Raw genomic sequence first — 12,752 nt, 5'->3', positions numbered from 1 at the left:
CACAGGAAGGAGAGGACCTTTCCCACCGATACTCCCAAATCCTTTCTACTAGGGCTCAATTTGTGGTGCTTCTGAAAAGGGCAAAACTGCCCATTTTCTCCCTGCTCTCCTCTCTTTAGTGCTGGTGTAGCCTGCGACACAGGGGCCACAGGCACTGTCCCTGCACCAGAAGCAGCAGTAGTGCACGTGATGCACAAGGCCATGATCCTGTCTGACCCCATCCCTCGTCGTGCAGAAGCCTTGTGCTGAGCGGCCCCAGCCATCCCGAGGCCAGGGCTGGGCGTAGAGCTTCCTCCCCCCGAATTACCCAGCACAAAAGCTTCCCTTCTCCTCCCCAGGGCCCATTCATTGCGGGGCTGACTCCTCATCATGCTTGGTTAGACGGGGGCATTTTTGCTTTCGTGTTGTAACGGTTGTTACATGCTAATAGTGGAACAACGAGAGGGTTCCCACAGCATCAGAGATCTGCAGATAGCAGCAGGGTTAAAGTCTTGGTCCAAAAGGCTGGGGTGGCATGATGAAACTGGGGGACAATATTCTCGCTGTCGTAAATCAGTATTAGCTTCAATAGAGCCGTCCTGATTTACCCCACCGGGCTCTTGTCTTTACTTTCTTACCTTGCTCTCACTTGCACATGTATACATGCACATAAAGACATGCATTTCCACATGCGCGCACACATGTGCTCTCAAATGCAGATGCACGCGTGGACACACACGTGAGCTGGAGAGAGATTTGAAAATTTTCTGTCAATGTTTTTTTGAGTGAAGAATGAGATATGAGTTCTCTGAATTTTTTCAGGTTAAACAATCCCATAAGATCTCCCCACCCCAGGAAACCTAAGCCCTTGGGTGTGTCTTTTGCAAAATGAAATGTTGGGTTTTAATTTGAAGGATGTTTAGATGTCTGTAAATGATGTTTACAAGTTTATTTTGTTTGTTGTGTTTTGTAAGCTGGAAAACAAGCGAAAATGGGATATTTTGCTTTGGACTAAATGAAACCTTGTGCTAATGATGCGTTCAGTCTTTTGATTCTCCAGCAGCATTGGGAAACGTTTAGTTTTGGGTTGGTCCAGAACAATTACACAGATTTCAGGCCCTGCATCACCCCTAAAATCTGTACATCCTATCCAGGCTGGCAGGCAGCAGCTCCCTGGGAACCCCCTTGGGAAGGCGTTCAGAGGGACAGAGCCCTCCGTGCCCGAGCGGGGCCAGCGAGCCGGGGGCTGGCAGCCTGCTCTGCACCCCAGCGGCATTTCACCCAGACCCTGGCAGACGCCGTCGGCTGAGTCTCTGTGCCAGTCTCAGTATTGTGGATAGATTTTAGGGCTGATGCAGAGTCGCTAGTGCATGGGAAAGCGAGTGTACAACTGTAAGTCAGCTGGCAGAGCAGAGCTGCTGCCCTGGGACCCGTGCCCTTGCTCAGCAGGGGTTTACACGTGTGGCTCTCCCAGGCGCTGGCATCCTGCACAGGGTCTGTGACCGGTTGGGTTTTCAATGCTGGGAATCAGTTGCTGGCAGACAGGTCCCGGCAGTGCTGAAAATCACAAATTGTGGCTCCAGATAATAGGCGGGAACTCAGGGATCTGGCACGGGCATTTCGAAGGCAGTGGGAACTGCAGGTCGGATTTGGAGCTGTGTAAGAGCTGGATTTTATTCTCAGCTCCGCTTCAGAGCGGGCTGTGAGCAGCGTATTCTTCTGCAGTTGTGGATGCTGTTGTGGACAGTGTTGTGGCTGTTGTGAGCAGTGTGGCTTCTCCAGTTGTGGACGCCATGTGGGCTGTGAGCAGTGTATTCCTCTGCAGTTGTGGACACTGTGTTTGCAGGTGGTGACTTTGCCTGTCACCAGCCAAAGGCGTGTTTGGGATGCTCCTTCCTTCTTTCTTTAGAAATAATCCTCCCATCTTGTCCTTGTGCCTCTGCAGGGGGGTTTCTGGATTCAGAGGCCTGCCTGAGCTCCCCTGGCCTTTGTACTTGGGTTTCAGCTGACTCTGAGGTTCAGAGGTTGGATCTGCCCACGTAGTCCACACTGAGGGCAACTCCCCAGGAGGATGCTCAGGCTGAGCTGAGTTACTCTGGTCTGCTCCCTGGCTCCATCCCTCCCACCTCCTCTCTCTGCTCTGAGTCCTCCCTTTCTCTCTCACCTTAGGTAGCTTAAAAGGCACTGATGGGTAGAAATGTTGCCGCTGGGCTGCTGTCTTGTACAGGCGGGCTCTGCAGCACCCGCGAGGGAGTGCTGGGTCCCATGGAGAGCTCTTGCTGCTGTGCTGTGCCAATCCACATGGGGAGAAGTCTCCTCCTTAAGGGCTGCCTGCGGCATGGGTTAGGTCCTGGGTCCTCCTTTAACAAGTCAGATCAATCTCCTGCTCCAAGAAAGATCCTGTCATTCGCTCCAGGCACCAGATCTTGGCACTTTGAGCTCTCTTTCTCTTCTATGTTATTCTCCGCCCGGTTGAGGGGCAGAGGTGGACGCCCTGTGCTCTTACTGAGATCTGCTCTTTTGGTCTGTTAATGACTGTTGGAACCATCCTGCCTTTCATCTCTTGACCGTGCTCCTTGCTCTGCTCATGATGACAATGGGCAGCAGGTCCCCTGCAAGGCTTGGCAGGCCTGGCAGTGGGGAGCCGGGCACCCCAGGCAGGCAGGTCCTGCTTCCTGGCTTGGTGGATGGCTGTGGGTAAGCCAGTGCATTGGGAGAAAGGGGGATCTCCATCCAGACCTGCTCCAAAGCCGTGTTTCTTTCATGTAGCTCCTCAAGGCTCTCCCCTTACCACCACCTCCTCAATCAAAAGCTCTTGGTGCTGTTGTGCAGGGAGCCAGGCACTTCCCCGGAGGTGCTGCGTCACTGGGAGCCGGGGGTCCCGCTCGGTCCCAGCCCTCCCCGGGCTCTGCGGCAGAGGGATTGCAGGATGGTGGAGCATTGCTCTTCCCTGGGGGTTGGCTGCTCCTGGCCTCACTGGCCACCTGACAATTACTCAGTGTCAAAACACATGACTGAAACCATTCTTGTTTAATCCTAGATTAAAGCAAGTATTGACTCCTGGTTTTAGGAGATTACCTGTCTGCTCACCAGCCCATGCTGTCTGGGATCCCCAGGAAATGCACGAGGCTGCAACGTGGGAGCTCTTGCCGTGCTTTGATTCCTGGGGGCTGGGTTTGTGCTGTGAGCAGTGCGGCATTAGCCCTTGTCGCTGCGTCTTCTCTGCTCAACAGTGCCAGTGATGACGAACTGTTGCTGGACGTGACAGTCAGCAAAGGGATTTTTAAGGCTTTCCCGTTTCCCCAAAACCACCCTGGACAGATGAGGCAGGCAGTAGGGCCAGCAGGGAGGAGGCGTGCGTGGAGCGAGGTCCCGCAGCAGCAGATGGACGAAACCAGGTTAGTGCCATGGCCCGGGCTCCCCCAGCGGAGCCAGCCTTGGCTGACCCTGCGCCGGCATGTTCCTGCCACCAAAGGCACCGGTTGTCCTTGGCCTTCGTCCAGGCCGTCTGCAGCTTGGCCCGCTGTCACCTTCTGCAGGGGTGACAGCCCCTTGCCCGCACAGAAGCTCAGGGGAGAGGCAAAGGGGAAGTTGAATCTGGGCTGGGGTGAGGATTTGAGCACGCTGCATCCCGCTGTTAAACAAGGGCTAATTCATCCCACAGCGACTGTTTCATCTTGGTGCTCCCACTTCCCCTCTGCCACGGGCTCGTGCCTCCTGCCATCAGAGTTTACTGTGTGCTGAGAAAAAAGCATTCAGGTTTTCCTGGAATGTTTTTGCATCTGGAGCCATAAGACTTTCTCGGTAGCAGAAGATGTTTCCTCCTACCTCTTTCCCCTCGGCTCCCTGAGCGATGCCCCCGTGCACAGGGGTGGGGAAGCAGGATGGGTTTGGCCCCGTGCAGCCTCAGAGCCGCGGGGCCCCCGCGCTGCCGAGTGCCAGGGGCGGTGGGCGAGCCCTGCCTCCTTCACCGTCTCTCCTCTCCTTTCCTCTAGGCCAGCTGAAGCTGTCCATCGAGGTGCAGGGCCGGATCCTGGTGCTGCACAGTGAGTATCTCCCTGGGGCGCATGGCGAGGTGGCCCCAGAGCCATGGTGGGCTAGTGATGGGGACAGCACTTCCATGCCCTTTCTTCAAGCTCTTTGGAGCTTCATGGGAGCTGTCAGGAACAACTCTGTGGTAGAGTGGCACGACCGGGAGCTCTTTGATTTAGAGGCCAAACCGAAATTTCTGGAGACCTTCATTTCCAGGTGACCATGGTGTATTTTGTATCCACTTGTATATTTTTTTTTTTAACTTCATGTGCAGAGAAAGGCAAATATAATTTGGAAGAGAAAATCTGAAATGCTTTGTCTCCACTGAAACGTCTTTTACCGTGGCCAAAAGCATTTGCCGCATTTGCCAGGATTTCCAAATCATTCCCTTACCTCCAAATGCTGCATTATTTTAACACCAGCAATATTTCTTCAACAACAGTATTTCACCTGGTCCAGGCTGGGGTTGCTGTCCCTCAAGCCATGGCATGTCCCACTGGGGACAAGCACTGCTTTTCTTTCTCTGGGGACTGAGGCCTGGCCACCGCCACTGCTGGGTACCGGTGCAGGAGAGCGATGCAGCACGTCGGACACCGGCTCCATCGCAGCCATGAGACAGGTCCCAGGGAACTGTGTCACTGCAGTTTTAATGGTGTTCATTAGAAAGGCCAATGAGAGTGTCAGAACTAGCTCTTTTCTTTAGGAAAAACATGTCTAGAGACACTTGGGGGGCCCCTTAGGATTGCTCCCGCGGTGAAGGATGTGTGTGTCCTGGTCTCCTGGCACAGAGCTCTTTCTACCAGGGGCTTGTCAGGGCTTGATGATAAGTAAATGGTTAAAGAATCAAGGAAAAAGCCAAGAGTTTGAAATGGTCAGAGTAAAAATTCCCTCCCTGTGAACAGAGCAGGCTCATTGCTGCCCTGGATTTGGGCTCTGTAGGGTGAAAGGGGATAGCAGGGCCCTGGGACTCCCACTGCCCTTGGGGGTGGCCATGCTTTGGGGGGGAAGGCACCCCCATCCCAGAGACCTTCACGGCAGGGCAGGAGGGGGTGGAGAAGGCTTTCTCTTGAGCAATATCCCACCTTATAGCCCAGCATCACCCCTGCCTGGATGTAATGAAATGGGGGCAGAGGATGGCCTGAGCCTGGTGAGGCTGTAGGGACTGGCCGAGCCACGCGCAGCCCCTATTCTTCTCCACTTGGCAGCCACAAGAGCTTGCTGCCCTTTTCCAGCTGTGCAGGCAAGCTTTGTAAAGAAACAACAGCAGGAAAATGTGTTGGGTTGTTTTTTTTTTTTTTTTTCCCTCTCTCCCTCCAAGCTGTGTGTGGTTCTGAGGGTTTGGCACAGGCTTTACCCCAAATCCCTCCATCTGGAGCAGCCCCAGCGTGAGCTGGGTGCAAGTCACTGTCTCGTTCTGATGCTGTCTCAAAAGGAGGGTCTGGGAAGAGGGAAATGGTCCAGCAAAGAGGCAAAGAAGGCTGAAGGTCTGGGACCTGACATCCTGCTTCACGTGCCGGACGCTCAGGGTACTCAGTGTGGGCAGGAGGAGGCTGGGTGATATGGGGTGATCAGTCTTACTTTTTCATTCTCCACCCCAACGTCTTTAAACCCAAAGCAGGTCTGGCTGGAGGAGGAAGCTCTTGGTGCAGCCTGTCCTGGAGGGGCCTTGCAAACTGCTTTGTGAAGCACCAGAGGGTCTTGCAGAACCCCTTTCCCCTTGCACTGGGATTTCTGTTGGGCTGACCATGTTTATTAGGAGCACATATCTGTCTTTGACAAAGGCAGAGTCACTGCTGCCTTGCCGGGCTTGTTAGGAGGGAGCTTAGCCTCGTTCCGACAGCCCGTCTTGGGCTATCCGGACTCTGCTGCACATCTGTTGCCTCCAGCCACATGGGTTCCACAGGGTTCCCAACTGTTGGCAGCGGTGCAATGCTGAGTCCCTGCTGGCGGGGCTGCCATCAGGATGGGGCCGTTGATATTTAACTTGATGCTACATTTGGCTCCGAGGCAGGGAGCCCAGAGCTGTGTGAAGTCAGGCAAATGAAATGAAATTTGCCATCCAGATGCTGAACTGCATCTGCCGTCAACCTCACCCACAGATGCTTGTATTTATAGCACGGGTATATTAAAGAAAAAATACAATAAAACCCTTTACCTGTTTGTGGGTGCCCAGTGAGACCAGGCTGCTGGGGAGGTGCGCGCAGGATCCTGCCGGGGTTGGAGACGGGTTTGGCCCCACGAGGACGGGACACCCCATGGCGCAGAGCGCCGTGGTGTAGGAAGATGCCTTCCCTGCTGCTCTGGGGCTTGACTTTCGTTTCCTTTCCAGTCATGGAAGCAAAAGGCCTGATAGGAAAGGAGTACCGGACATGCGACTCCTATGTGAAGGTGGGTTCTCCTGGGGCTTTGCTCAGGGAGCTTCGGCTTTCCTGGGGTGTTGGGGTTGGCTCTTCCAAGCATGCTCTGGGCTGCCTGTTCCTTCCCTTTCCTCCTCTGTGCTGCTCTGGCTGAGCACCCACAGCGTGCAGGGAGGTGGCTGGTCTCTTGCCCAGTGCTGGAGGGCTCACGGGTTTTGTTGGCACGGTGTCTGCATGGAGCCAGAAAAGTGGAGGACAGGACCCTGCTAGGGGCTGTGTCAACCATTCATTGCAAGAGCCATCCCACTGGGTGCCCAAGGGCTGGTGGGGAGAAGCGTGTGGCCAGCACAGTGTGGCTCCGGGCTCTCCTGGAGATCACCCTGGCAGGCTGCTCCCACCTCGGTGTGCACAGCGCAGGGAGCATCTCCCCTACGAGAGGGCTGCAAGTCAGAGACCAGCCAGCAACATTTGTCTACATCAGTCCTTGATTTTTCTGCTCTTTTCCTTCCCTCCCCTGCCCTGAGGAGTTTTATAATGCAATTACTTGACACGCATAGGGTAAAGTGATCTAAACCACCCGTTAGCACGGGCTCAGCTGGATCTTTGAGGCTTAGCCATCCATAAAAGTGGCTGTGCCGGTCTCCTGCCACTGCAGCGGCAGAGCTGGCAGCTGTGTGCCAGTGCTTGCTTTGAGAGTGCTAACATGCTGCTTGTTTTCCTCTGTAAAGATGTCAATCGTGCCAGATGCTGACTGGAAATGCAGGCAAAAGACGAAGACTGTGCCAGACAGCAAAAATCCTGTCTTCCATGAGCACTTTCTTTTGTGAGTATGACAGGGCAGAGGTAGCTCTGACCCATCCGTCAGCACCATGTTCACACTGGGCAGTGAGGGACCCACGTGGCCACTGTCCCGGGGTACCCTCTCGAAGCCAAGACCCCGTGTTTGCTCTTGCATTATGATCCATAATAAACACGCATCATGCATGAGCAGGTCTGCTGCTGAGATGAGGAGTGACAGACATTATTCTGCTGTTTTTTATAGCTGAAATGCCTTGAACTTTTGGGCAGAGCTCTGCGGAGGCTCACAAAGCTGTCAGCACACAGCATGGCAGCGGCACTCCTGCACGGTTGGACTTTCTTGCTGGGCAGGAGTTGGGCAAACACACTCCATTTCCTAGACCTTACACCTGCAATAGTATGGGCATCGGTATGAATGAGGAAGGTAAAAGGATTTCCTATAGCTACAGCATGTCTCTGCATGGGAAAGGAGCTGTATGGCTCGTTGTGTTTCAGTAGAGCTTGTCATTGCTAGCTAACCAGTCTGTGTCAGACCTCTGTCCCCACACAGCATTTAATCTGCCACAGGATGGTTGTTTCAGAGCGTTGAAATGTGGCTTGTTCCTTGCATTTACCCGTTGATGTTGGATGTGTGTCTTTCTGCAAGATTGTTTTTCCCCTTAAACCACCTGAGCGGTGTCCCCAGCCCAGGAGAAGTCACATCCCTTTGCAGTTGTCTGTCAGGAACAAGTGAATTAGTGCAACAGTGGCTCGTTTGAGGAGGTTGCCGTTCGGGGTGATGCTGCAGTGCTCTGCGCAGAGAATGGAGGAGAAGACCTGGCTCTGAGGAGGGCAAGGGGTCTCCGGCTGCAAGGGCAGCTCCCCCTTGCCGAGCGCTCCTGGGGAAGGTCAGTGCTCACGGGCTGTCCCCTCTGCTTGTTACAGCCTGGTGCAAGAGGAGCATGAGCAGAAACGTCTCCTGGTCACAGTCTGGAACCGAGAGAGAAATTCCAGGTAAGGGGCTGCCAGCCTGCCATACAGTCTCTTTCAAATGGGGCTGGCGTGGCAGTGAACCTGCCATCTGCTCTGACCACCCCACGTGAGCTCCTCCAGTGCCCCAGGCCTTGAGGGCTGGCCCTGATGTCAGGGCTGCCCTGCACGAAGGCTGTGGGCCAGTGAAGTGGGGGGAACTAAACAGCGGGGCTGGGACCTGCACCCCGGCCAGGGTCATTCTCATGGGCTGGAGCCTGGCTCTGGGCTGGGGACCTTCCCTACCTCTGGGGGCAATGCAGTGAGGAGGAAAGCCCAGCAGCAAGGGGTCTGGCACCTCACAGGCTGTGCTGCCTGCTCAGGCAAGTGGCATCTGCTTCCTTGGCCAAGCTCCTGCCAGCATCAGGTAGGCTGGAGGTGACCAGGATGCTTCAGCCCAGCTCCTCGTTGCCCCTCCTGCAGCTGAGCCATGTGGTTACACCAAGCTTGCTCAAAGCATGGAGAGGGAGGCACGTCCTGAGCGCTGCCTGGCTCCCGGCATGAGCAGGGATGTTTGTGGGGTCCCTGCAAAGGGGTGCATGTGGGGAGCTGGTCCCCGGGGAGTTTTCTACAAGTGTGTGCTGATGGTCTCTGGCTCTCCTGCAGACAGAGCGAACTGATCGGCTGCATGAGCTTTGGCGTCAAGTCCCTCCTGACCCTGGACAAGGTACCTCCCTGCCGGAGCGCAGCGCGTGGAACTGGGGCCTGACTCTCTCAGGTCGGTGGGTGGACGTAGTGCACCCTTGAGGTGGGAGCAGGCTTCTCCCACCGTGGGACAAAGATGCTCTGAAGGTGCCCAGGGAGCTTCCTGGTCCCATTCTCAGTATGGATGGCCACTGTGAGACTGATGTTGGTGTGACTGCTGGAGGCAGGGATGGGGCGGCTGTTAGAGGAGGAATCCTAGGACAGGGGACCGTCACTCCCTTCCGCAGGGACACAAAGAGAATAGCAGCAATTGGGGTTGCAGAGAGGTGGCCCCAGCGAGTGCTGCCTGCCCTGCTCGCAGCAGGGCTGCCTGGGGGACAGGAGATGGGGCCAGCCTCGCTCAGCCTGCTGGCACGTGTCACAACTGACATGTGGCCGCTGGGTGGTGGCCGAGTGGGTGCGATGGTGGGGACACACTCCTCCGAGGAGGGATCTACCCGATCCCCTGCCCTCAGCAGCCAGGGCTTCACCAGCTGAGGTGATGGGGAGAGGGCAAACGCAGAGGTCTCAGGCTGTTCCTGGAAGCAGCGGTGCTGCCAGGCTGTCTCTGTGCCAGAATCCATGTCCCCGCTGCTGCGGATTTGGTCACAGTACTGCTGCCCCAGCCTGGCTGCTGCTTGGTAATACAGCTTTCACATCAGCTGGGTTTGCCTTCCTAAAGAAGCCTGCAAGGCTACTGCTGTAAATGACTCCTGCCGACCCACTAAAACACGGAAATGTTTCATCCTAGCTGCCAGTGGTTAGGGGTTTCATCCCTGGACAGCCCTAATCTGGTGTCCGGCACATCAGAGTATCTTGGCAAGCTGGAAGGGGTTCATGAAAGTGTTAATACATCACCTGAGGTGTGGAAATTTACTCGCTAGCAAGAGGTTAAAAAGGAGCTATTTGTGGCAATGACCTGAGAAGAGGGTAAGAGGTAGCTTGAGCGTGGCCTCCTCTGGAACTTGGACAAGTGAGATGCAGCTTTTTTACAACAGTGAAGATAATTAGGCAGAGCAGCTCTAAACTGCAGCTCTCCCCAGGAAAAGCCTCTGCTCTGGTCATATTTGGCCTCCCCAAAGATGTCCCCTCCTTGTCAGATTTTGGCGGTGAGTTTCACAAGGTGTCATTGTGTGCAGAGAGGATGGAGCGTTCATGTGTATAGCACCCATGCACACCACCCTGCTCTGGCAGGGACGGGAGGGAGGATGCTGTGGGTGTGTGATCCGCCTGGGACCTCACCTGGGGCTGAGATGAGCTGGCCCTGTCTCCTGGGTGCTGCATGACATCCCCCCTCTCCTCAGTTTCCTCATTGTGGTTTTAAAACACTCATTTAAAATGGGCCCCTTCCTCTGGCTGCTGGGAATGTGGTTCCTGCAACCCCAGCCGACTCCTGGGCTTGGTCCAGGATGGTTGGTCCCTCCGGCTTCTGCCAGCTGCCTGGGGAGCAATGGGAGACAGCGGCAGCTCCCTGGACGAGAGGTGAGGGATCGCCAAGGTCAGCTCTGTCCCCTTCACTGCCCTGGCCACATGGGTATGGGACAGGGGCAAAGGGAGCACCCAGCACTGCTGAAAGCTGGGTTGGGCATCCTCCTCTGGTGATAAGGCTGGAGCCGTGAGCTCCCTGTGAGACTGCCGGCTGCTGCAAACACGGTATGGACAGTTTTACTGGAGACTGGCTGTTTTTCTGCACCTTGTCTCCCTCTAAAAACCTAGAAACTTGTTACTTCAGTGATGCTTGGTCCCTCCTTGCAGGGAGGATGGAATTTTAGCTGTTGCTGTATCTAAGAGAAGGACTCCAGACTGTGCCGCTGTACGCGAGCGTGTCTGGGCAGCCCCTGTGTACTGGCCTGGGGCAGCTCCTGCAATGGGACCCCTCTGGGGCTATGGACAACCAGGCTGAGTTAAACGGGGATCAGTATCTGCCCCTGCATTGACAGCTTCTTTCCTCCCCCCCAGGAGATCAGTGGCTGGTACTATCTCCTCGGGGAGGACCTGGGCAGGACCAAGCACCTGAAGGTGGCCACGCGGCGGCTGAAGCAGAGCAGAGGTGTGTCTCCCCACTGGGATGTCCCAGGGAGTGTTGGCAAGGTTTGGAAGAGGAGTCAACCTCATGTCCGTCCCTGTGCTGGCATGGAGCAGCCCCCAACCCCATGGTGCCTATGCCCCTGTGAGCACTTCTGAGCCCTGTGATGCTCGGTGGGCACCGGGATCCCAAAAGACTGGCATGGGGGAGACCCTGGCCAGTTCAGCAGGCTCTGCACAGGCACCGAGCTCTCCCTTTCAACCCTCACTCCTGCTTACCTGTGGCTGTCTGGGGCTCTCTGTGGGGACCCCAACTTTGCAGCCACATCTCTGCCTCTTGCTGGGCCTTTCACTATGCTGATTCCTGCCTCTCAGACTTGGGGCTGATCCCATGGCTGGACTGTTTGGCTCCTGGTGTCTGTGCAGGATGGTGGGGAGCTTCTCCTGCCTTGGTCTCCTTGCTGTGCTGCCAGGGTGTGTGGAGGAGGACAGGCTGGCACAGAGCAGGGTGAGACAGCAGTGCCTGCCCCAGATGTGCAACCACCCCACGGCTGCTGCCATGCAGGGCTGCCCCAGCCTGGAGGAGATGTACCCATGACATGTAAAGATCTTTAGATATAGTGTGTAGATGCAGCATGGGGGGAGAGGGATGGGATTGTCAGATGTGTGCTGTTGGGCTGATACGGCCTTTCCCTTTTTTGGGTTTTTTTTGTTTTTTTTTTTTAGAGCCGATGCCGGGAAGTCGGGGTGCAGCGCAGGAAAGCCAGGAGGCTGCAACCATGAAGCAGCTGAAGGTAGGTATGGCAGAGCTATGACCCACCAGGGGTGCGAAGATGTGGGGTCGGGAGCTGGCTGGCAGCGGAGCCTGCATGGAGGGGTTTCAAACGAGCCAAGGGACAGAGTATTAGTGAGGGTGATGCTGAGGTGGGAGCTGTGTCAGTCTCCCTGTCGACACCATGGCTTTTACAGGCAATTAGTTATCCCGATCGAGCACCAGTTGGTGGAGGTGGGTGATGTGGGTAGTAACCCCACACTCGCTCCCCATTGCCATACAGGGACCTGCTGTTTTTCCAGTATATTGCCACAGAGACAAAGCGCCAGCCATTGACTGGGAGCGATGGGGACCGGGAGTGATGGGGACGGGGCTGGCTGGCTGCCCGCCACACAGCATCAGTCCCTGGCCGTCTCCGTGTCTCCGTGGACGGGTGCGTCTGCTCCCCTCCTCCTTTCAGGGCCGTTCGCTCTGGGAAGGGAAGGCCCATAGTGGAGCCTCAGTGATTTATATGAAAGGCAAGGATGGGAAATGGGAACACAAACACATGGCCTGCATCGGAAATTGGGCTCAGCCTGCCCCGTGATTTATCTGTGCCGAATTCCGCTTTGCTTGCTTCCCTCAGCTGCATTTTCAGTTATTTGTTTTAAAGCGTAGGATTGAGCAAGACAAACAAAGCCAGCGCCCCTCTCCTCCCTTCCTCCCCGGCAGTCGCCACTGACTTGAAAGATGGTGGATGGGAAGGAAGACCGATCCTCCTTCCAGCTCCAGCCTGGCGGTGCGGCAGGCTGGGACAATGCGCCCGGAGCGGCCCCGGGCAGCGCCTCCGACGGCCCCGCCGTGCTGCCGGGTCCCCTGGGAATGCTGGGGCTCCTCGTGCTCCCTCCCCAGCCTCCCCTGGCCCTGCCACCCCAGCTGCCGTGCAAGGGAGCCCCAGGGTTTGGGTTCCCTTGAGCCTTTCCTCTCTTTTCCTTTCCCGTGTAGGAGTGTGGAAGGTGCTTTCTTCTCCGTTGCAACCCCATCTCCAAGGGGTTGTGCCGCAGCACTGGCAGTCGGGGCTGCAAGGTGCAGACTCGCCGAGTCCTGCTTTGCGCCCT

General features: G+C 55.9%; 1 protein-coding gene across 1 annotated transcript in view; it reads left to right on the top strand.

The window, feature by feature from the left end:
* The window catches only part of RGS3 (regulator of G protein signaling 3), a 90,398-nt gene that overhangs the window by 11,489 nt on the left and 66,157 nt on the right, over window positions 1-12,752 (top strand). The window contains exons 4-10 of the mRNA XM_076355342.1: window positions 3,975-4,025; window positions 6,341-6,399; window positions 7,097-7,191; window positions 8,091-8,159; window positions 8,781-8,841; window positions 10,818-10,908; window positions 11,610-11,677. Coding sequence (XP_076211457.1) covers window positions 3,975-4,025; window positions 6,341-6,399; window positions 7,097-7,191; window positions 8,091-8,159; window positions 8,781-8,841; window positions 10,818-10,908; window positions 11,610-11,677 — 494 coding nt within the window. The remainder of the gene's footprint in view (window positions 1-3,974; window positions 4,026-6,340; window positions 6,400-7,096; window positions 7,192-8,090; window positions 8,160-8,780; window positions 8,842-10,817; window positions 10,909-11,609; window positions 11,678-12,752) is intronic.

Source organism: Aptenodytes patagonicus, chromosome 18 (genome assembly GCF_965638725.1).
Source record: "Aptenodytes patagonicus chromosome 18, bAptPat1.pri.cur, whole genome shotgun sequence".
NCBI classification, from domain to species: Eukaryota; Metazoa; Chordata; class Aves; order Sphenisciformes; family Spheniscidae; genus Aptenodytes; species Aptenodytes patagonicus.
The sequence above is the reverse complement of the archived record's forward strand: the minus strand, read 5'-3'. Positions and strand labels throughout refer to the sequence as shown.